The sequence below is a fragment of the Meleagris gallopavo genome, chromosome 12, assembly GCF_000146605.3.
Source record: "Meleagris gallopavo isolate NT-WF06-2002-E0010 breed Aviagen turkey brand Nicholas breeding stock chromosome 12, Turkey_5.1, whole genome shotgun sequence".
Classification (NCBI taxonomy): domain Eukaryota; kingdom Metazoa; phylum Chordata; class Aves; order Galliformes; family Phasianidae; genus Meleagris; species Meleagris gallopavo.
Window position 1 is genome coordinate 9,472,592 of NC_015022.2, and position 25,155 is coordinate 9,497,746.

At 37.7% G+C, this 25,155-nt stretch overlaps 1 protein-coding gene across 1 annotated transcript in view; it reads right to left on the reverse strand.

Moving 5' to 3' along the window:
• Positions 1-25,155, reverse strand: part of FBN1 (fibrillin 1) — a 142,397-nt gene that overhangs the window by 74,725 nt on the left and 42,517 nt on the right. Inside the window, exons 6-14 of the mRNA XM_010717420.2 lie at positions 22,892-23,089; positions 19,466-19,591; positions 15,581-15,706; positions 11,610-11,768; positions 8,183-8,350; positions 6,751-6,891; positions 5,832-5,951; positions 2,824-2,949; positions 792-914 (exon numbers count right to left, since the gene is read on the reverse strand). Coding sequence (XP_010715722.1) covers positions 792-914; positions 2,824-2,949; positions 5,832-5,951; positions 6,751-6,891; positions 8,183-8,350; positions 11,610-11,768; positions 15,581-15,706; positions 19,466-19,591; positions 22,892-23,089 — 1,287 coding nt within the window. The remainder of the gene's footprint in view (positions 1-791; positions 915-2,823; positions 2,950-5,831; positions 5,952-6,750; positions 6,892-8,182; positions 8,351-11,609; positions 11,769-15,580; positions 15,707-19,465; positions 19,592-22,891; positions 23,090-25,155) is intronic.

Consider the following 25,155-nt stretch of genomic DNA (forward strand, 5'->3'; position numbering starts at 1 on the left):
AAAAAAAAAAGCTTGCTTGTAAGCAAGCAAGCACTTTTGTTGCCTTGATTCCAAGTGCTGAAAAAAGCTCTTTTTCTTTTTTTCAAAAAAGAAAAATCATAGTTAATTTGGCTCTGTACTTGTTTTCTTTTCTTTTGATTTCTGATTTGCGCTTGTACAACGTGCTGAAACATGAAGATTTATAGACAGAAAGTTTGCAGTTCCTGATGGGACAGAACAGGAACTCTGATGACATAACTAGCAACAAGGCGTATTGCTGAACTAGTGCAGGAAATGAGAAATACAATTTTGCTGTGGTACTCATGTCTTCATCTTGGACACATGGGCTACTGTGCCCTTCTCAAAGATACTGTATTGAGTAGGAACACCCAGGCAGAAATGAGAATCAAACCCCAGAAAAGCAATGAGCCAGAATGTTTGTTTGTCAAAGACAGAAAACTTCAAATGACAAATAAAAAAAGTGAGGTATACTGAAATCAAACTGCAGAAGACCTCATAGGCAAAAAAAAAGAAAAAAGAAAAAGGAAAAAAAAAAAGAGCTTAACTAGATTGGATATAACAGCCCTTGATCAAAGAATATTTCCCACTGATCAGTTAAGGCTATTGCTTAACACTGTGGAGAAGCCTGAGTTCTGTTCTGTGCAATAACAAATCATTCTAGCCAACTGAAAAATCTGATGAGAACTCTGCACAGTACTTCTTGTCCCCAAGGATCACTATAACAAAATTAGGCAACTCTTGAAGCTACTACAGAATTCAGCTCTCATGAATCCATTACTTATTGTGCTCACCTCTGCAATAGCGTCCATCAGATGCCAGCTGGAACCCCGGTTTACAAATACATTTAAAACTGCCATCTTCATTGATGCACATCCCATTCAGGCACATATTCCTTATGTTGCATTCGTCCATATCTGAAAGTGCATATAATAAGGATAATCTTAATACTGTTTACATACAAGAACTTCTACTACTTATATCCAAAAGATAATTTCCTATGTGGTTGGTCAAAACCTTAAAAGGGTGAAAAGGTACATGATTGAAGAGGTCAATCTGAACGTAAACAGAAGCCAGGTTGGAAGCAGAGTGCATTTGGAATGGCAATGAACACTTGCGTTAGGACTAAAAACTTCTGTAACTTCTGTTTGATGAGCATAAGACTTAGGATGTGGGAGACTCCCAACACAGTACTCAAGCATGCAGAAGCACTCTGCATTCTGCTGCATTTTCATCATTGCTTTCATTTAAAATAAAACATATTTCTCCCTGGACTCAGCATAATAGGTCACATAGGAAGGTACTTAGTAATTATTGCTTCACACTGGCATTATTCACTCTCTGACCTAATGGCACAGGATGAAGAATTCAAATAGGAAAAGGTGGAGGTCTCAGACAGTGCTACTCTGAATTCTGCACAGCCAGTTAGTCATACACACACAAGAATTCTGTGCTTGATTTAAGTAAGCTATTACATCCTCTTTACTCTTTTACTCTTGATCCTGGCACAAATCAAATCCATTTTGGACATTACCTACAAGGAAACCAGGACTATTTACTAGTGTCATGTAAAGAATTATACACAGTTACATTAAGGGACGGCACAGACCCGTGGTCTTTACTGATTACTGTGTGCAGATGTGTTCCTAAGAACAAAACTCAATGCATTACAATGCCAGAGATGAAACTGTTTCATAAGTGGATGCAACAGACATTCTGGCAACATATGCAATGGAATTAAAAATGTTTTACCAGACTGCTGATGTCCTGGTTCTTATTACTATTAGCACATGGTATTTGGTGGGAAAGGAAGAAATCAGAATCAAGGGTTTTTTTCCAAATTATATTCATTTTCAAATGTATTTAGGCAATACAGTTCTGTAATTAGATATTTAAAAACTAACTTAAAGTGCTAAACTATATCTAAAAAAGAGTCAGGGAAAACAGTTTTAAAATGTCTGTCTCTACTAAGGATTAACAGAATCACTACTAGCACATAAAATCATTGGATCATAATGACATTACAATGTATTCAGAATCATGCTATTTTCCTTAATACTGCAGCTGTCTTGGACAGAAATTACGCTTCTAGACATAGTGTGTTTTCTTTTTACTTACGGGCTGTCAGACAAAAATAATTTATGATTAAAAAAAAAATTGTGTATCTATCCCAACCAGGAATTTTGGCATTAAATCTTTGAGCTGAATCACTGAGATAATATTCTGCCAAAAATGTTTCTAAGAACAGTGCTTGAAATTCCTTTAATGTATGAATAGATCATTGGGAACCCTCCCAAGGACCTTGGGAAGCATGATAAAGAACATTCTTCTTTTTTCCCCCTCTTTGCTAAAGGTCTGGGAGGTAGGAACACATCAATTATGTTTACAAATTTTTCCTAAAATGGTTTTTATAGGTCAGACCAGATTGCATCTGCATAAAACACATTTCTAGTCACCCAGTGAGATCCCGTAAAGCATATTGTTAAACACACAGTAAAATCAGGCAGCATGTGACTTGTGCTCCGTTTTAAAATGTGCTCCATTTTAAAATGTACCACTCCCATCAAAGAAACTGCATTTTGCGATAGTGGTATGTGCTATTTCTCCTGCTGGACAGACATCCTGTTGAGGTTTGCCAAGCCAAGGCTCCAGAACTGGCTGCAAAAGACAGTTTACTTGCCCTCCCAGATACAGCAAAAGGGACTTAGAAATTCAATTCCTTGCTCCTTCCCTTTCCCCCCACCAAAGGTCCTTTTCTTTTTATTGACATGAACAATCTCTTGCAACTGTAATTACTGATACGGAGTCACTTCAGAGAAGTCTTACCTTCACAGTTTTTCCCATCAGCTGCCACTTGAAAGCCAGCGTTGCACACACAGTGAAAACTGCCATCTGTATTTATGCATCGTCCATTATTACAGATACGGCCATTCTGTAAACATTCATCAATGTCTGAAAGCCAAACAGAAAGAAAAATAATGTTTGGATTTTTTTCTTTTTTATACTCAGGAGGAATTTTCCCATTTCCCCATTCCCATGGTTTTTAACCCTACATGGAAACTATATTCACCTGAGAAAGAAATTATTTTCATTTCCATAACCAAATGCTAAAGATGTGGAAAATGTTCATCAGCTTGAAATTTCAAGTTGCTGTGAAAGAATTTCAGTGAACATTATCCTGCAGCTTGCTCAAACATGAATCAGACCTTTTTAACTGTTTTTTTTTTTTCCATTTTCATTCATCATGAAAATGTTTTTACTGAAATGTAACTTAACAATAGCTAACTACTGAAGAAAAGACAGGGGAAGCTTGTTTTTGTAAGGTAGGAAGAAAGATTGAGATTTTCCCACCTCAGAAGATATTTCTCCTGCTTATTTTATATTTGAAACATCAGCTCCTCATTTCCCCCTCTCTGCAGGAGGTGCTTGGCAAGTGCTTTGGAGGACCTGAATAGTGATATCACACAAGGCTGGCAGCTCTCCCTCGCCTCCAAACGAGGGGAGAGGAGATGCTGAGACAGACTGTCTAGACATTTTTCAGATTGCTCAGTGTTCTCCATCAAGGCCTGGACCATCTCCCAGAGATTCCTGCACACAAGGGACTCCGTTCACAGAGATCTCAACCAGCCTATGCAAATGCATCTAATGTGTAATCACATCATCTTCACAAATATTTGGGGGGTGCCCTTCTCCAAGCCCTCTTGATATCAGGACACTGCTGTGCTTGAGGAAGGAATAATGGACGAGGTCCAGCATGGTGCTTCTGATCTCTAGACAATTATTTGAGGGACAACTGATGTCGCTCAAAATTCTGAACTTCAATTTGCAGCATTGTAGTTCTGGGAAGCTGCTAAGAAATCCATTAAAATAAGCGTTTTGCCAGCAAGGAAGCAGGCCAGGCAAGAGCTGCTCAAGTGGCAGTGGCCGCTTACATCTCTTGGCATCCAGCAAAAGTATACAGGCTTGATAAACATTTTCTCAACTGATAAACAAGCATAACTGATCAGTAACACAGTAACACAGAAAGTGAGGCTTTTTCAGTGCTCTGTGCCTTTTCCTTACTTCCATGGTACTCAGTTGTCCCCAAGCTTGGCTTTAGTTACTCTGCCAGCTTTCTTCCTTAGGGTAGGCAGAAATGCTAAATCATCTCAACATTTTCCTGGCCTTTTAGTTTTTTAGGGTTCATTAGGATCTTTGCCTTCCTGCATGGATAAAGATTTTACTCTAAAAGAGGGCAGATTTAAGTCAGACTTGAGGAAGAAATTCTTCACTGTGAGGGTGGGGAGGTACTGGCATGGGCTGCCCAGAGCAAGGAGTAGATAAATATCTGGTCATCAAGAAGACTTCGTTTTTCAGAAGGGGATGTAAGAATACATTTGCAAAAGCATATCAGCAAAGACAACATTTGTGTATGCAAAAAAATAAAATAATATACAAAATAGTAATGTAAAATAATTTTACAGCAAATGTTGACTTTGGGAGGCTCCAATGCTATACGCATATTTTGCCAAATGCATCCCACTAGCCTTTTTCTTTTCCCTAAACTAGTCCTAAAAATACCTTCAGAAAACAAAGATTCTGCACATCTTAGCACTTCCTGAACTGCCTGTCAAGCTAGCACAGTTCTCATAGATTGCAAAGGAACTGCTAGCTTTAATGCCATTAAGCTACTGGGCTTCTGACAAGCATGTGTTTGTGTAATGAATCAGTCAAATTAAAAGCGTGTGACAAAAATGACTCATAAGTAAATTCATCACCACTGAGACTCCACTTCAGCACTCCTTCACCACTAGTAAGTTGAGTTATGAAGATGCTTCTACAACTTGGCTGTTTGGCAGCAATTAGCAATACTCCCAGCAACACACAGCAGCGGTGCTGGCTCTGCATGTCACACTGGATTGGAGTAAGCTTCTGTACCACAAATACCTTTTGGATTCACAAAGGAAAAAACACACTAATGTAGCTAACTTTCTTCTGGCTCTTTAGAAACTGCTTCAGAAAGCAAAAACAAGCTAGGATTTCAAGTATTCAAATTTATCCTACTTCATTTAGATGCCACATTTTTTATGGAATATCAAAGTAGTCATTAATTCTCCTGCATGTTGTCTCTTATTATGGCTTAGTGATATAATGTTGCATTCACCTTTGCTGTTCAATTAGTATCCCAGGACAGTTTTGGAGTCTTAGAACCCTTATCACTGAGGAGTGATGCCACTCCTGCAGGAAGGCAGGATGAAGACCATCAGCACTGTTACTGAGACTGTTCTTCAAAAATACCAAAAAAGGGGAGTCTACAGCTTCCCTGTCTAGCCTTTTCCCATGCTCTGCTACTTTCTCATACCTTATCTAAGCTGTCATTGTTGTACTGTTGTTTGATTTCTTCCTCTTACAGTGGAGAGGAAGAACACATGGACACTGTGCTCTTCATCCACTGGAAAATTTTTTTTTCCTTCCACCTCTGTTAGTCTTTCAATGATCTCTTAACAGTCTTTTCTCCAGCTCCAACTGGATTCTCAATTGTCCTTAGGGTCCTCATGTATCAAAAGTAAAAATGATTAAACAGTTAAAAATAGTAATGTCTTTCAGTTCAAAGCCACAAATGATGCCAAGATACTTCCAGCACAGGACAAAATGTCTTTCTTCATAATCCTGCTCATAGAAGCCCAGTTCTGGCAGATTAACCATTTCAAAACAGTACTTTTTACTGCCTTATTTGATCATTTAAAAAATAAAATAAAATCATACATAGCAAATATTAAATGCTGCTTAAAAATGATTCTTCCCTTCTAGCATGAATACAGTAAAACAGATTTGGCTATGAAACAGTGATTTACCTCGGCACTCTGTTCTAGTTGGTGTGCTCTGATACCCTACTCGACACTGGCACACGTAGGATCCCTGGGTATTCACACAGTCTCCACTGATACATGGATTCTTCTCACATTCATCAACATCTGCAAAAACCAGTATATTTTTACTAAGATATTGGCTGAAAGGCAGTCAGGTCTGCAGAGTTATTTTATTGTTTCATAGTTGTGAAATAGTGTGCTGCAATCTAAAAGGAAAGGGGACACCACTGAATTCCCAGTAACAGGACATCACATTCTAAGCTAAATAAGAACTGGGAAACTCAGCAAGAAACTGAGAGTACTCAACAAGACAAGATACTGCAGTAAAGGCCTCAATCCCATACTTAGGCATTTCCGGCCCCAGAAGTTACAAAATTTTTGACAGAAGCAAAATCTTCCATGTATGAGACAGCTAATCCTTGTTGTTATTATCAGGCTCTATCTGAGTTCCAAAATCAAAGGTCTCCAGAGTCCAACGGGATACTCCAGATCAGATGAAAGAGGATTTGTTCATTTTACTAAGTGTGAGTTCATGACTGCTTTTTAATTTTTTTTACAATAGTTCATTTGCAAACTCAAAGAGCTGGTAGCTTTCTGAATCGGTTATCTTGAATCACTAAGGAACACATTATAGTCACAGGTTAATTAGGAATTCTTATTTTTGTATAATTCTGTGACAAGTTACCAGATTTGTTAAATGCTGTCCTAAAGGCAAAGCTACTCTAGAAGTAACTTTACAGTTGAAAATGGTTTTTGCCACCATTTTAAATATGAAGTCTATTTACTGTTGCTTGGGGTTTTCTTTCTGAGGATATTTATTTCATATAAGAACTCAGAAATCATGTAGAAAATAAAAAGTTGGTTTAGAAATTTCCCCCATTATTAAAGATAGAAAATCTCATACCAATACATTCCCCTCTAACGTCCAGTTGGAATCCCTTGTTGCACTTGCAGCGGTAGCTCCCAGGAGTAGGAATGCAATGCCCATTAAGGCAGAGATGCCGGAACAGCTGGCAATAGTCAGTGAAGTTCACCGGCAAGATCACTGAAACAACAGAGTTAGAAAAATATTTTAATAGCTCAGCATAATCATTTTTGGTAATCTGCAACTTGGACAGCATTTTCCATAAAAAGTCAACATTTACCTTCCCTCACAATGTGAATTACATACTACAATCAGCACTGAAAGAGAGAAAGTGGCACTACGTCTCTAAGAGATCTGTCTGAAAACAGCTAGCAACTACTGCCTTTTTCATTGTGGCAAATCTGATACGTTTTTTCCTTTCATCCTGAAAAAGAGAAAAAGGAAGAGGAATCTACTCACACCTAGGGGAAAAGTGAGTAAGTGGCACCCCAGATCAGCAGAGTTGGAATAATGGTTCAGTTATCTCTATTTCCACAGACAGCCAGTGAAAGAGGGCAGGAATAACGCTGGAAGGTATGCCTATACGGTCTTTGGCAGGCAGATGTGAGCTGGCTCTATTCGTGCTCCCAGCTGACTAGAAGCTGTGCAGCTATGTCAGTGTAGTGTCAGGCCTGAGTTAGCATACTTTGCCTCTTAGGATTATTAGCTCAGCTTGGTGCTGACCCAAGACTAAATAGCTTCAGCTGGTGTCAGTGCAAATGGAGTCTGCCTGCATCTGTACAGAGCATGGGTGAAACAAACTTGTGCTTATTTGCAAAAGACTATGTGGTTACACCAAATGTTTTCAGGTGGTACATGCCTACAGTAGACTGTATGTTCACTTAGTAAATTCCCCAAGAAAGGGACAGAACAAAGAATGCATCACTATGCTGCTCTGACTTTCTCCTTGCTCTAGGGAAATCTTACCCAACCCAATGTATCACCAGAACAGTTCCTTCTTCAAACTGGTTTTGCTTCAGTGCACACCAGACTAATATTTTTATCTGTACATCTCCTACTTGGCCAAGTAAGAGCGAAGAAAACAACTTGAAAGAAGCAGCTTTCTCATAGCCAAGCCCTTTAAAAGTAAGTAACAGTCATAACTTAAGAGCACGTTCCACAATGTTGACATGCAGCAAAGCTCACAATAGCCTTAAACAAACATAACTATTATAATATATACATCTCAGTACAGATAGTGAGGATGTAATGCTGGAATCCTATTTTAAGGAGAAAAACACTACCTATGAGGTATACTTGCCATAAAATATATGGTAACCAGGCTATGATTAGAAGGATATCCAGTTAAGTGCCAGATAAAGTAAACAAGAGATACCATGAGCTGAAGGGAATATACTGCACCTGAGAAATGTATTTTTAAACAGAAGCTAAATGCAAATGGCATAGCAAAAGGTAAATATTTCCTTCTTACCATGAGGTGGTGGAGCCCGAGACGGATAGACAAATTCTGGCTGCGAAGGTACTAGGGGAGGGTAAGGACCAGGAAGAAGGGGTGGAGGGATGCCTTCAGGACGGCCTGGAGGAAGGTCAGGTCTTGCTGGCAGCAGAGCAGCTACTGTGCACAATTTGCGATATTCATCTGAAATGTGAAAACATGGATGCTGTGTTAGACTGCTGCAGCATATCCCATTTTATCCAACTCTCCGCCTTTTCACAGCATTTCAGATAAGCAATAACAAATTTTAAACAATCTGGAAACCCCGAGCCTATATCAGTTTTCTTCATAGCAATGAGCTTTGTTCTGTGAATCAAATCATTAATCCAAAGCAGGATATTAACACTGCTTGTCAGAAGAGTGTTAGAAAAAAGATAACAAAACTGACATTCTGGATATGGAATTTAACAGTGAGGCTGCGATCTGGTCTTAATCTAATTTTAATCTGATTTTAATCATCAGATCTTTGATGAACTCAATGAAAAGTTTACCTAAAGAAGGACTTTTGGACATGATCCCAAGTTAATTTAATACGAAGCTTGCCATAAAGTTAGAAAAATACTGAGCAGGGAAAAAGCCCAGTTTCAACTGGATTTCTCAAAAGTTAGTCTCCTAAAACAAAGAAATATAAATATTAGCCAAGAGGCAAAACCAATTAGAGAATGAATACACTAACACTATTTCACCGTCCAAAGGAAGTTTGCCAGTAAAAGCAGAAACCAAACAAGGTGCATTCTAAGGAGCATAGAGAAACGGAGTCCGATCCACAGTAAATTCCTCCCTTCCCTAATGAGAAAATGATCTGTTTTGCTGTAAACAAAGTCTATACTGAGTGTCATACATTCTTTTATTATCTCTATTAATGGCATCTGTCCTACTAACCCACTTTCCCTCCTGCCCCCAACTCTTTTGTCCTCGGGAAGTGTGGTTTTGGAAAATTTGATCCAAAGAATGCACATAGAGTATCACAATTAAAGATCACATTTCCAGCTGACCTGATTCATGTCCGCAATTTGTGTGTACACAAATTACTATTTGTGCAGACAGTATCTTGGAACTTTTAAATTTTAAAGTTTATGGCATAACAGGGGAAGGAAATTATGAAAACAAAAAGCTAAAGAGATGTATGAATTGCTGAAGCAATGTAAAATGAGAACTGAAAAACAAGTTCAGTGTTGGGAGAACAAGGCTGAATATTTCAGCCTTCAACACTTTTATCACACCTTTTTTTCCACCTGTAAAACATATTAGAAATTCATCTGGAATCACACAGGCTTTTTAAATAAACATGGTAGTCCAAAATTCTGCCCTCCCTAATTATTATCATGTTTATTTTAATGCTCTTAGGTAATCAGTTTGTTTTATTTGTCTATTCATTTCCCTCTAGTGTTCCTTAGGGTGATTTTAATCTTTAAATCATTTCAAAGAAGTATTTATTGAATTTTATTTGTTTTGTTCTAGCATTCTATTTTGCTTATTCATAACTAAGAATCTGTTCTCTGTCAGCGGTCTATCTGTGATAAAATAGACACAGAGAGATTCAGAAGAAACAGCATCTGCATAACTGCATACACAAACTCCACTATGCAAATGTTTGCTAATGATGGTTTTAAGAGCTGATTCTCTAATCATCCATTCTCTACAACCCACTGATCAGTCTCTGTGAAAGAAACAATACTGTATTTCTTTTCTACTCTGGACTGTAATGCCCAATTATCCAAAGGCAATTCACCAAGATCAGAGGCCTTCCACACAAAAAGAAGTCATGGCCTTGGGGCTGCCCATTTATTGAATGGAATTAGCACACATGAAGGAACTGTTTAGGTGAGAATTGAAGAGATGCATTAGTGGATGCCTGAGACACCACTTTTAAAGTATTTTACAGCATCAATGGTGAACACTGTCATTCCACATAAACAATTATTGCCATGTTATGCAAAGAAATACAGTGCAAGCCCTTTTTATTGCAACTTTAATCTCCATGTATAATTTCCAGCTATAAACAACCTATTTTATAGTACCATCTGGTCTGCTGCTCACATTGAAAATGCAACCACTTGGTTATGTTATGCAGCTAGTGCTCCACTTCATATTGCTATGCATTCCCATTTCAGAACTAGAGAGACTTTGGGACACTGACACACTTCACAGGCAGCTCTAAATTCCTCATCTCGCTTTCTCAGGATATACTGAGGAATAAATGAACACAATTAAATAATGACAGCAATCACTTGCACATGTTTAAGGCATTTCAAATAATTTCGAAATATATTTGAAACAAGCAAGTTTGGTCTCAATCTATATCACAATCCAAGTCAGGATAAAAATAGGGAATATAACCATAGGGACACCCCATATGGATTTTTGCATCAAAAGTCCTGGATTCTAACTCTTCCTCATTCATCTCTCAGTCAGCACCATGAGCTGAATTACTTCACTTTTCCACCCAGCTTATTCAGCAGTCAGATATCAATAATTAGAAAGTATGTAAAGAAAACAGGGATTACCTCAATCTGTTAAGATTGAGGAGATGCCTCCTTCCCGTTTCAGATGAGTATCAGTAGATTACACTATTTTCTTAGCATTATTTGTCAATATTGGACATTTGTCATATTTAAAAACTATTAGTAAAATAGTGTCAGAACCAGGAAAAGACCTTCCAGAGTTCTGATCTTGGATCCCTTCTCAGTATTACGTTTCCACTCAAAGAATTAAAACCAAGAAATACAAACACTCCTGTATGTGACCTCTGAGAACTCAGAGCAATACTGCAGTACTGTTATGACCTCAGTTCCTCCCTAAACCTTGCACCTCTCATGAGCTTTGCCCTAGCAATCCTTAAGCTTCTTGTGCTCTTTCTTTCCAAGGCAGTCCTAAACAAATTCAAAGACATATTTCCTTCACTCCCTCACACTTAGTTTTACAATATTCTCTAAATTCTAATCTCATATTATCTGGGGATCCTGATACACAGCAAGGCAATAAAGTACAGCACTTTTTGATAGCAGACAGAAATTATGTTCTTTGTCAAATTCTGGTACAGCAGCTCAGAAAGCTAGGTATAAGGGAAAGGAAACAAAATTACAGAGGGATCTATTAGAATGCTCTGGAGGAAATAATTTGAGCCTGAAGAGGATGTTGAAAACAAAGATCAAATCAGGCTACAAATCATCAGTAAGCAACAGATCAAGTCCTTTGACTGTGTTTGCTTGCTGTAGCCCGTTGAGGGGTCCTGAGCAACCTGCCATAAGAGACTCTTCTTCGAGCAGTGGGATTAGACTAAATGATTTCCCGAGGTGCCTTCCAGCCTCAATTATTCTGTACAGTGCTGTAATGAAAACATTACTGATAAAAGAAAATGACTGCCTAATTCAGTGCCATAAAAATACAGGTGGATTCATACCAGTGGATCTGATTGGGCACATTTCAGGGGCGCTGGCTGCAGTAGAAGACCAGCATCGGCCGCTGTCACAGCAACACTGCATTTTGGACAAAGGCTGTGGGAGCTGATTGCCACAGCGCCCATTGGTCAGAGTAGAGAAGCAGTATCCAGGACGCACATCTACCAAAAGAGAGAGAAATGGATATGTAATCATGAATCCAAAGAGGAATATGACTTTAACAGAAAGGAAAAGCCCTGCTTTACTTGGTTTATTACACAATCTATCACTTGCAACATCACAAAAAACAGAAAGCAAAAGGCACAAAACCAGAAAAACATTGATAAAATTTTGGCTACTTGGAGTTCAATGCAGGTGAAATACTTTCTGTGTGAACGCCGAAGTGAAACATGCGATGTCAATGAATCAGAGAAGGAAAAAAGAATGGATATGCCTCAGTGCCTCCAGAGAAAAATTCCAGTGTAATCTCTATTAAAGATAGTAAGAGATCACCGCTGTTTATGCTTTGATTTGAAAGACACAGATATACAGCAGTAAACTCAGTGTTGCATCTCTCAAAGCAGTAATTCACTTTTCAGTAGTCATGGCGTTCCCAGCTGAAGTATGTCATGATTTGACAAGATAGGCTTGCAGGCAAGAAAGAGCAGCACAGCTTTAACTAGTGCCATCACATTGTTTATGGAGATGTGCTGGCTTCCTGTCTGAAAAGAGCGAGCACGTGCTGTACAAAGAACATCTCGTACCCAGATTTCATACAGTTAGTTCTAACAACATTGTACAGAAGATCCCCTACCTTAGAGAAGGGAGAGAAAATGTGGATGGAAGCAAAAAATAAAAATAAAATAACCTTGTGATAAATATACAGCTCTGAGCAATTGTTTAACAGTAGGTCACATCATGTCAAATTCAATAAAAGCTGAAGTGTGACTTGATGCTGCATGATAAACCAGATCAAGTTTGTTTCTAAAATACATGAGCATTTGCTATCAAAGTGTACTGGAAAAAGTTGCAGGTATCACCTTACAATGGCAGACACCATTTACTAACGAAACAGCATCTCAGTTATACAGGGCATGGTATATTTATCTGCCCTTCTCTCTGCTTTTCAGAGTTTCCTAGATCATCTAGTGGATATATATGCATAAAAGAGAGAAGTTTCTTACTATTCTGAGGAAAGTGATATATAGTGATACGTTGGGAGAGTCTGTGATGGTTCTGCATTAGTGGAGCCCTGAACACAGATATTATTGGCTGTACAGCTAAAAAAAGTTAGTTAGCCTTTGTTTCTAAATTTTATTTAGTTCAACCTTATTATCATATACTGGAAATCTGAAATGAAAAAAAAAATTTCAGTTCTGTAACTGGCCTTCTGGTACCCAACTAAACACATACCCTCTTTAATCTACCATTTTAAAACCAAAGAAAGTGCTGATGCAAACTGTTTCTCACTGCAGCTGTTGTAATTTTCCTCTTCATACAGAGTAGAGCTGTATTCAAATGGTTGGTGTGATGTTGGGGTGCACTGTAAGGAATGGAGTATTCTAAACAAGACTATCATCATCTCCTGCAATCTGTCCTTCTCAGTTTTGGCCAGTATGAACTTTTGAAACATCTGAAAGCAGTAATGGGCAGAAGAAAAGGATCAGATGGGTTCTTTGCAAGCACAAAATGTGTCATAAAAAAAAATAAACAAAGAACAAATATCTTTTTCTACCTACAGGTGTAAAAGCTTATCCCAAAACCAAATCATTTTCAGAAAAATATGGTAAGCTTGAGAGGAAAAATGATAAATCTTTTCATATTCCTAATTACTGATTTTCTTATTTAGTTCTTTTTTTTTCCTTTTTTTTCTTTTTTCATTTTCAGTTGCAAAAGGGAAAAGACACAAAAAAAGGTCAAGAACAGCTGGAAACTACTTTTCTTGCATTTCAGAAACATAAAATCATTTTCAGCTTTTAAAACTTTAATATTTTCAGTTAAAAAAAAAAGACAATAAAAAAGCCCCATGGATATAAGCTTTCAAGAAAAATAAGCTTGCTTTTTTTCTCTCTTTAAATACATCCATCTAAAAGTAAGATTGAGATCTTTAAGATTTCTTCATCACATTCTCCATGTATTTGGTCAAGATGTCCTACTTTTGTTCCTACTCTCCAGCTCTAGGAGATACCATCTTTCGTTTGCTTACTCTAATCTCTAAGGTTCATAATAATGGAACTCCAGTTCCCCCTTTGGATATTTGTCTCCATTTGAGTCTCATAAGGGAAATATTTCTCAGAAGCACTTCCTTCTCTGTAACAGAATAGACACACTCAGCTCCTGCTTTTCACTTAAGATAGACATGTAATTGAATCAAGAGTACACGTTTTGCCCAGCTCTAATAGATTCAAGTTCTATCCCTGTTAATATGGCAAGTATGTGATATGCCTTTTAGACTTTACTCCAAAATATCTGTAGATAATTAATAGTGCTTTCCATTTAGCACGTTTTGCCTGGGACACTAAGCCAAAATTTTAATGATGGCATATTACTTAACAAAGCCTGTAATCACTTAAATCCCCAATTCTTTAGTTAAACTATTTCAGATTGCAAATGCAGTGGGTAAAAAATACTGGAAAAGTGCAGGAATGTAATGCAGGGGTGAATACTGGGCAATCCTGACTGAGATATAAGTATAAAAAGTAAAAAGAAAATAGCAATTGAGCTTCTCCATAGAATTTCTTTACTTCAAAAAGCTGCATAAATATCCTTTGTAAATATTAACTACAAGCAGAAATCAGTGATCCACAGTCATTTGAGAGCTGTTCATCTGGGGCAATATAAGCAATGCTCCATCAGCATTTTAAGTGAGCAGTACATATCTAATCTACCAAAATACTATTCTTGATAATGGAAGAAATACAGTTCATTTCTCTCACCCTGCAGAAACAGAATGGCAATAGAATATATTTGAATTGAATGTTTCAAAATTAATCATAATCTAAATTATTTCCAGAACTCTGAAGAGAATTATTATCACTTGCTACTTTTCTCCATGAAGTCATTTCTGTTCAACTCTTTTCCAAACGATTTTCTACCAAAGGTTCTAAATACAGCAAGCTCTCTTGAACTCTGGTGCTCTTGAACACTGTGCATGAGCCTTTAAAGTTTACAAGCTAAAACCAAGGAAATAAGTCTTTCATTTGATTCCTAAATAATGACAATGATTGGTCAGAATTCAGCACTGGCTGTCAAAAAAAGTAATTACTGCATTAAATTGAGAGAAAGGGAAAAATAAAAGTAATAAGATATGCGACCTGCTGCAGAGCATGCTATATGATTCCCAGAAGCAACGTGTAAGTGCACTAACACCGCTCTTTCATGGCTTTGGCACTGCAGTGGCAATCATTTAATTCACATAGTCCTTTGATAACTAGTGTAATGTTTGAAACACTGCTTCTGCTGTACCACAGTGAAAGCCAGAAAGAACAGCACTCATCACCATTATGAAAACAGATCCAAGTGCCCCACACCCAGTTTATCATGCTGTTTCTTTTAGTGACAAATATCTGCACTTTAGAATGAGAAGAAAAAAAAAAAAGGCTGTTTGGAATGAACTATCTTCTTTCTGAAGTGTATTTGCTTTTCTAAATGGCTACTGAATATAACATAGACTAAACTAAAGACAAACACTAGAGCATGAATATCAAGTAGATCTGTAATTAAGTTCTGCCTACTTTAACACAATAAATATGGCATGACAGAAAAATTCTAAAATGAATTATCAAAAGAAGGTTACAACAAAGAGTGAAAGAGGATACATTTTGCAAATGGAAAAATTATTTCAGAATGCAGATATAGACACATGATGGACTTCTATATAAAAGGATTTAAAGATGACAGGTTGAAATATGTTTCTTATACACCATTACCCATTTCTGATATTAATGAATGCTTATGACAGCTTCTGACTTACCATTTACAGTATACTACTCACCTATGCATTTTAAGCCATCAGGAGCTGTATAAAACCCTGGAGGACACTTGCAGAAGTAACTACTGACTGTGTTTGAGCACTCTCCTCCATCACAGATTCCAGGAATGGTGCTGCATTCATCAATATCTTCAAGAAAAAAAAAAAAAAGAGAAGCAGGGTCATATTATTTATATTGGGCAGATAGGTGTTTTATAATTATTATTAATGACCCAATTTTCTGATGTGAGATCCTTACTAATTCACATACTAAGAATGTGGTCATCAGTTTTGAACCAGGATCAGAATCTTTCATTACATATCTTAAACACAAGCAAAATAAAATCTAAAAAAATATCTGTAAATTGCGAAAAGAAAGAACGTTTGCTCTACTGCTTGATAATGATGGATGAAAATCGATAACTGTAGAAAGTAAAAGCAAGTAAGCCATTACCTTTTCAAACCAAATTCTGCACATTAAGAAAAATTACACAGAGCCTGTAACGACCATAGTGATCCGGAGCATAAGTGTTATATCTTATGGTATCTTCAGCAGTACTGCATCTCCTGGCACCAGATAGCCAATGGTTCAGTGCTGACTCAAATGGAAGCACAGCACCTTCTGAACTGTCTATCCATCTTACTGTACTTGGCTTTTTTTCTTGGAAATCCTCAATAAAGCACTGATCAGCTATGCAATTTAACAGGATTATAGCTCAAAGTAGGATGACTGCAAGCAACAAAAATTATCTTTTCTGTTTTTTATTTGTTTCTTCGGCAACAAAAAGGCTCTCCACTACATGAATGCTCCGAAGTTCCAACAAATTTTTAGACAGAAACTGAAATATCCACCATAGAATGCACGGCAGAATTCAAATCCAGAATTCTACTCAGATTTTGTTAAAAAATTTAAAATAAAAGTCCATACCATGACCATGTCCATCACTAACAGATTCTGACCCATATATTAAACATCTGATCATAGCTGCATACATGAACGGAAGGAAAGTAAAGGACAGTTAGCAGTTCGAGCTGTATAAAGTCCTGCAAGAAACAACCTATGCTAGCCCTAATTGCTCCTTTATTACCAGCAGTAGCCTGCCTGTGATGTGTACTTTCCCCCTGGTTTCCAGTGACTGTCTTAACAATACAGCTGTATCTACTTAGCAGTGCTCTCATCTTCTAGGAAGCTGGAGTCCAGCTGAGCTTAAAATCAGCTCACTTTTTTCCATGGTAGAAAGGTAGGTTACTTCCAGAGTGATCAATGACAACTACCTGTCACAGCCATCTATGATCAGTGAGTATCTCTACTGACAGGGAGAGACAAGCCAGAAATAATGGCTTCACAGGATTCTATCCAACCTCATCTCCAGAGATCTACAAACAGATAGACACATGGCTATAATAATGATTTCACCAACCACAAAAATTTTTGAGATGAAATGGTGCAACACCACCCAGTGCACCAAGGCAAGGAATGAATAATACTGTAATCATTAAAAACGATTGTAGGAATTTAAATGTAACGCCTAAACTGGAATTTGGCCCCAGCAGATGGGGGAACACCCGAAGTCCCACAGGCCCATTAATGAGCTTTTAAGCAAGTACAGAGGATATCTGTTCTACTTCTCCTGTGAGGACTGTAATGTAAAAGTTACCTATTCTTCTTTCCCTAGGTGAAGAATTGGAAGCTCTCCTACCTCTGTGGCCCCTCACCTTTGCAGAAAAGTAGAGGGACTGAAGTGGCAGACAGACAGCCAAGCTTCACAGTCCCATCCTAAGCTGTGCAGGGCTCTGGGCCCCCTGAGCACACATTCCTCCCCAACATCTTGCTAGCTGTCGTGATGTGGGTCACATTCCTCACTTGGGTGTGCAAGAGGGGTGTGACTTTTTGTTCAGTGCTACATTAAGGGTGTTGCCAGAGCCCTGAGTCTGAGTGCCGTGGGAGCACTGCTAAGAGACTTCTGGCTTCTGCCCCAGGAATATACTCCGCAGGAGTCCTGCAAGTCTCAGTGACAAAAAATGTGGAAATTGAATTTTGGTCTGAATAGAGCCCTTAATTAACAGAGAAAAATGCAGTTGTAAATGGATCATATTCAAGCATCTTCTGACTCAAATTCACCAATGTTTATCTTAAACTCAGTTTTGCCACTGTTTATATAGTCTGACCTTTTTAAAAGCAAAATCACCACTCTTTATTTTAGGGTTGAGCCTAACCCAAACAGTATTTCACTGTTTATATTAGTATTGACATTCATGTAAGCAATATTGTCATTATTAAGCGTGCAAGTTTTATAAAGGTAGGTATACTCAATGTACTCACAAATATGAATGTCATTCTAAGAAAAATTCTCCCACTAATCACCACAAAAAAAAATATATTCACCTCAGCTTTAATGCAACTGGAAGAGGAATGCTGATATAAAGCAGTGAAATAATGCAACACCTAAAATCTAATTTTCCACTAGCTGTGCTAATAAAGAGAACTTCTTCCACACATCTCCTTTTCTCATCTTCTTCTATTGTCTCTCTGTATCTCATGATTTTTATCATGATCTTACTTGAATTGGGACACAAAATAAAATGGTACTGCTAGTTCAGCAGATAGCTCGTAGTTCTAGTTCTTGGTCTCAGCCAACTATTACTTAACTGTTACCAACTGCAGGCTCTGAAGGTACTCTTCTACATGATTTAGCAATCAAAACTATTGTAGCCATGTTTATACAACGCAGTATATGCAAGCCTACAGTTCCCAGTTTTCCAAGTATTAACACTTAACAAGACACGTGTTTAGTTTTTTTTGTTCACCATGTTCTTGGTACTTCATCTGCAGAAGGAAACATTTGCAATGTTGTTCTACCCTGGAGTTGGCCTACTTTCTTCCAAAACCACTGGCAGACAGTAAGAAAGCCATGCTACGAACAAACTCTTCTGAAACTGCTTTCCCTAATCTGTAATTAAACTATAATGTTTCCTTGAAATAAGGTATTTTTCTTTTGAAAGACTGTCATAATTCCTCTGAACTGACTAAAATTTTTTTTAGTACTTCCTTAAAAACACCTTATGCAAGAAAAGGTGGTGGATGGACACCTCACTTTCATGATCACCTTAAACTCCTGGTGTTGGTGGTTCATCATTTCTGCTCTCTGAAGAGTTTAATCTGCAAGGTGCTAAATGCTTGTCAAGCAATGGAAAATTCTCTGGGGAGAGTCAACCAACTAGTGATTACTCAGATTTTACCCTTCAAGTTTAAGATTGCAGTAACTATGCCTGATTATTATATTATAGAGAAGAAAACGTCATAACAAATCACACTTAAAAATTTGCAAGAGTCTATAATCATGAAGCCAAAATTTTTACAATAATATGTAGTACACACTTCTCTTCCAAATGATGACTAGCAATAAGGAAAGATAACATGTTTGTCCTTCTTAAACATCTGCAACTATAAGGATAAGTTTAGAGCTTAGTCCTGCAGTCAACACTCAGCAGTATCCAGCTCTCATTAATATCAAATGCAATTTAACTGAGTATGTGGGGATGCGTTGAATCTTCTCGTCACATACACTTCTTGGTTAAAAGATACACACACAAGTGCCTCAAATGTTTCTTAAGAAACATATCAGTTAAAAACATTTTTTAGTTTTAATGTTTGTTTCAGATGTTGCAGACCTTTAAGTCTGCAAAACGTTACATGAATAAAAGGTTGGGAAAAGTTGCAGGGCTAATATTTAAGAATCTCTGGTTTAGAAGGAGAAAGGACAATTATCCACGTTTGTTGTGAAGAATGCATTTGCATATTCAAGGAAAAATAATCTGGAAAGTTTGTTACAAACTTGTAAACAAAGTTGGCCCCAAAAAGACGACTTCCCTCCTCTTCTTGCAGAAGAAAGTTCTGAAAGTTCTTACCATCGCATTTTTGTGTCACTTCATTAAACTTGTGTCCAGCTGGGCATTTGCACTCAAAAGATCCAACAGTATTAATGCAATTTCCCCCTTGACAGATCCCAGGGATAGCTTGGCATTCATCCACATCTATCATATAAAAAAAAAGAAAAAAAACCACCCACTTTTAATTCATTTCTCAAGAACAGTCATAATAATTTGTCTACATATAAATTAAAGTAAATATGCCTAAATCCATTATTCACCCATCATAATATTATGATACTTGCTTGTGAAGACAGACACTAATTTTGTAATTACTCTGTGCAAAGTATGATTAAGTACAGTACTCTAAATATTTTCTGCAAGAAATCACATGGTTATTATTGTTACAGACATTAAACATCTAACTGTTATTGCTTTGTTTTTGCAAAACATCTGGGGAATGGTGATGCAGAGAAAACAGCCTCCTAAGCCCAGGTTCCTTTAAAGAATCTGAAGCTTGCCACTTCAGAAAGTGGCAAGAACCACTTGCCACTTTGAAAATCTTGACAACTCCATACAGCATGTAGCCAAGTGCTGAGATTCAGGAGCCCCACATGAATGAAGGAACAGTGTGTAACGTGCATGAAGAGTGCCTCATACAGGGAACTTCACAGTTGTTATTGATGGAAATGATTAACTCTTCACTCTAGTAAGATCAGCATTGTGACTTTAAGCTGTGGTTAGGATTTGACTCAAGGAGTTTCACAGCCATAATTAATATATCAAGAGGCATTATTAATGATTTATTTAGACATTCGTAACTGGCTTTTTTTTCTTTCTAACTTTTCCCTTTATTTCTCTCTCTTTGCTTTTAATTTTCACTTAAGATAATGAAATGACAAAGATGATATCATATGGTAGGTAGGAAGCACAAAAAAAACATTTTCAAGTTTCTGGCCTGACAGCTATTTTAGCACAACAATATATGTGTCATCACTAAGCTGCAAAAGTGTTGCTATGGCTTAGTAATAGCCACAGAAAAAAAGACTAAAGGAGGAGGAGTGACACGGCAGTAGGAGACAGCAGAGGTCTGGCTCACACTCCCCTGAGGGCAGCCTTGTGCCTGCTGCTCCCTAATCCTTTGGGAGCACTCACCACTCTCCAACACAAATGGCTGTGCTTTCCATATCTCCCTAGGGGTTACTAGCCACTGCTGGCAAAATCCAATTTATTGAGTTCTTGGGCTTCATGCTAGGGTCAGTTTCTACACAGGAGAGAAGCTGAAGGAGGTGATGCCTTTAAATCTCCCTGTATAATTCGCAGAGAGACAGCTGTAATGCGTCTTCCAGCCTGAAAAGCAAAGTATTATGTCTGTACAAAAGGCCAAGAAGCAATTTCCCTGGGAGCCACAAGTAGGAAGTTTCAGAAACGCCAAGGGGCATATCTGTACCACATTGCAGAGCATTATGTAAAGATCCCTGGGCTGTCTGAACCAGGTCGTGAAGCACAGCAGAATCAGAGCACTGCCATGCCTGCATTACCCACTGTGCTGGGAAGCACAGACAATCAGCACAGCTTTAGCACCCACAGACAGAAACACTGCTGAAGGGACTCAAGCTAAAGCAGTATGGTGCTCTTTAATAATAGCAGTCAGGCCAGACTTCATGGCACTGTATTGAATTTAAATGAAAAAAGTAGAACTCATGCTCCTGAGTCATGCTGTCTGTTTCAAAATCCCACCTTTTGGCTTTCGTTTTTGTAGTTTGTATCTTTAAGAAATCTCAGCTGTAATATTAATTTAACTTTCAGCCAGCCAGACAAAGTCAAACTTTGGGCAGTGATGCTCTATTTACTTTTTATAACAAACTTGTCTTCCCCTCCATTTCATTTCTTCTGATTTCTCCACACAATAATAATGGTTTCTTTTCTACTCAGAGATTTTATTTAATCTGCTTTTCTTTGGTCAGATTGAATATGGATGTGAAAGCCTGAAATGTCTTCAGTCTGAATGGATGTTATCTGATTTCAAAAGGACTGGATTTAGTACAATTGCATGAAAAATAAAGCTAATATGTGGTTCTATAGCAGATCTGTTGAAATTATGAACACATTACAAGAGAAGAGAAAAGTGGAAAGTACAGGTCAAACATACGGGGCCAAAACTGTGTTGGCACTGCAAATGAATTAGCATAAATGTATCTGAATGCAAAGAAATGTGTAGCAAGCAGAGGTAGCCTTATTCTGAACTGCACAAAACCAGAGGAGAGGTCACTGCAACTTTTCCATGACACAAATAAGAGGGATATAATTAGGTGTGTAATGAGGTCAGGGGTGTGGCCACCTATTTATGCACACAAGATCTCAAAACATCAATTTACAGATTTCTACACAATTTATTTCTGACCTTTAGTGAGAGACGGAACAGAATGGCCGAGGTTAAAATATGTGCAAGTTACGTGGCATACGCAAGCATGCCCATCTTGAAGTTCATCATGTCTATCTGCAGGCACCAACCAGGACGTGGCCTCTGACAGATATCTACATTTTTTAATACAATGGAATGCCTTGAAGTCCTTTCACAGGAATTTCATGATTAAATCAAATTACTAGTAGATTTGTAATCTTTATCTCCTCTGTTTTAAAAAATACTGCAACTTATTAGAAAATGTTATACAGATCGAAATAAACTAGTCCCAAAGATACGGTCCTGGGAATTTATAATCCACATCAGTTTAATACATAGCTGCCCCTGTTAACTTTCTCCTGTTTCCTGCCAGACATCCAGACAATAAAAGAATTTATACAGCTGGAAGTATTAGAATAAAAGCCAAAAGCAGTGTAAGGACTTTCTGTGGTAAGGCATGCTCAGAAAGAAGTAAGCAACATCTGGGTGGATTTTACGATTTGAAACAAATGCAAATACGTTTCCAAAATTGTATAAAATATATAGTAAGTAAAGTAAGGCATTTTAAATGGCACAGCACACACTTTTCTTCATGCTGAAACAGTGTAGCTTGAGAGGCAAGATACCCAAGACAAATCCAAAACCAACAAATTTTAGCTAAAAAACAACAACAAAAAAATCCCACACCAGATAAATAGAACAGTATTGCCATGGATTGATGCATGTTTTGAGTGATTTCTGAAACAGAATACATTCCTCCATGGAATGGCTGATTGGTAAACTCTGAAAAACACCATTAGAGAACCAAGGGAAAAGGCTGCTGGCAGTGAGAAATTCATTAAGATGCTGGCTGCTCTCACATGACCTAAGTTACTAATGTACTCACTTGAACATCAGGCACTCACTGAATCATGAAGTAATGCATTTGACAATGTTTTTCCATACTTCACACATATAGCCAAGAATGGCTTAGGACAGGTTATTCACAGCAGTGTAACTCAATTAAGATTAATCCAGTAACAATTTCAGCAGCTTTTGGGGAAGCTTTGCTGTTAACTTACCTTGACAGGCCCCAGTTCGAATGTTTGGAATGAAGCCTCGTCGACAGGGATGCGGCTGTGCAGGACACATTTCACAGGGGTGGCCCCATGCTCTCCCAACAGTTGCACAGCAAAGGGTTTTTGTGCATACTATTCCACTGAGCTGTCCCTGGCACATCTGGTTCGTTACCAAAGTGAAGCAAGGGCCGGTCCTGTAATCTGTTTCAAAGATAGGAAACATAATGAGCACCACAATAAAAATTTGTAATAAAGCAGAGCAACAAGATTCAAGCAAGTCTTTTGCACATAAATTTCTAACTACCCCAGCATTTTTACTCAGCCATGATCTGCTAAGGGTTTTTCTCAGATTTACTTCTCATTCAAATCCATGGAAAATAAGCAGCTCTATCAATACAGTGTGACTATTTTACCAACTATATATTTAAGATTCTCCACAACTTCTTTGCAGCTTGGTTTAATACCTAGTAACACTATCTGGGCAGTCTTTATGCTAGTTCATTTTAAACATTCAGCACATTAATTAAAATAATACAGATAAAAAAGGTTAGGATGAGTTTATTTCCACAAGTTATTCTCAAATGAGTCTCAAGGGATATGAATACAGACTGCAGAAAGTTTTTTGAGGACAGTTTTCACTGTTATTCAGGCATATGCTGTACCAGATATGTGGGTAAGCTTTGCCTACAGCTGAAAGGAGGGCATGTGGAACACATCTGCTTTGATTTGTTTATGGTAGGACAGGCCACTTATCCAACAGAAAGAATTAAATTAAGATGTTAATAAAATACTAGATGACTTTATTTTGTTCCATTCTCCAAGGGCAACAACCAAATAGTGGTACTGCCAACTCCTGCTGTCTCCTGCACATCCGGGGTGCACACTGCAGCTAATTCTTCATGAGTGATCCTAAAATGTTTTTCTGTTACACAGCACCCAGACAGATTCCAGCGTCTTGTAAATACAGCCAGCAAATTATAAACCTGATGTTCATCTGTATTGAAATAGTTACCAGATGCCTAAGCCAAAGTCACTAAGCAATTCACACTGCCTTGTAGTGACGACATCATGAATTCCTTCAATTTTGATGCCACTTCCAAACTTTGTTAGCTGTAACATGTTTCCATTAAACCATTGGTATTGTGTTAAAGACTGAGCATCTTTCTCTTCTGCCCACAGGTCTCTAGTTAGACAAGAACTCCAGGACTGCTTCTCAACCAGGGGCATCTTGAAATCAATTATTTAACTAATCTTTATTCCATTCCAAGGACACCGCGTGGATATACAATAATTCTGTTGACAGATCAAGCCACTCTTCGATATAATAAGTAAAATGGCTTACAGTAGTCCCGAATGCCACCAACAGTCATCTCTGATATCGTGGATCAACATAACACTTTTGGAGTGTCCATCATTAAATATATAATATAGCTAATGTGTATAAAGTAACAGCTTAGTTTAATTATTAATGTTTTGTATTAAAATACATAAATAAGAGAGCAACAGAAAATAAAAAAGGGTATTTGATCTTGTTTTTGTGAAACTAATGCATTAGTCTGGTTTGATGGCAGCGGCTGCAATTCTCAGTGAATTCTCAAGGTGTTTGTCAGCAATTTTTGACGAAATTTTGTTCTTCCTGTACTTCATCCTTCCAAGTAGTTGTTCACAGATGTACATAGTGCCAAAAAGCAGTTGTTCACAGATGTACATAGTGCCAAAAAGCAATGACACAAATAAGGCATGATTGTGAAGTGAGGGGTATTTCTCTCTGCTAAGAGAGCTCTCACAGAAGTCTGGTAAAGAGGCTGACCTAACCTACCCCAATCTCTCTACAGAGCCTTCCTACCCTCAAATAGATCAACAGTCTCATCTAACTTTGAGCAAAACAAGTCTAAGAGAGATATCTCTTCACTGTACGCAAAAATTCTAACATTAAAACTTCTAATATTAAAACAATAGATGATAATTCTTTAGAAACACCACAGTTTGGTGTTGTCAACGTGAAAATTCCAGTGTACCTCCTAAGAATGAAATCCTTCATTGTAGATTGTCCCCATACAGTTTAAATATAGATGGTTAAAAAAGGAGGCATTTTGTTCTCTGTGGCGGCGGGAAGCACACATCAGACAGTAATGAATACCCCATCTTGTATTTTATGTTGGAATATGAATGGATCAGCATTTACCATTGTTTGCTTTCAAACTATAAATGACCTAGCAGTGGCTAATATGATTTTGAAATACAGTGAACCCAACTTTATATATATA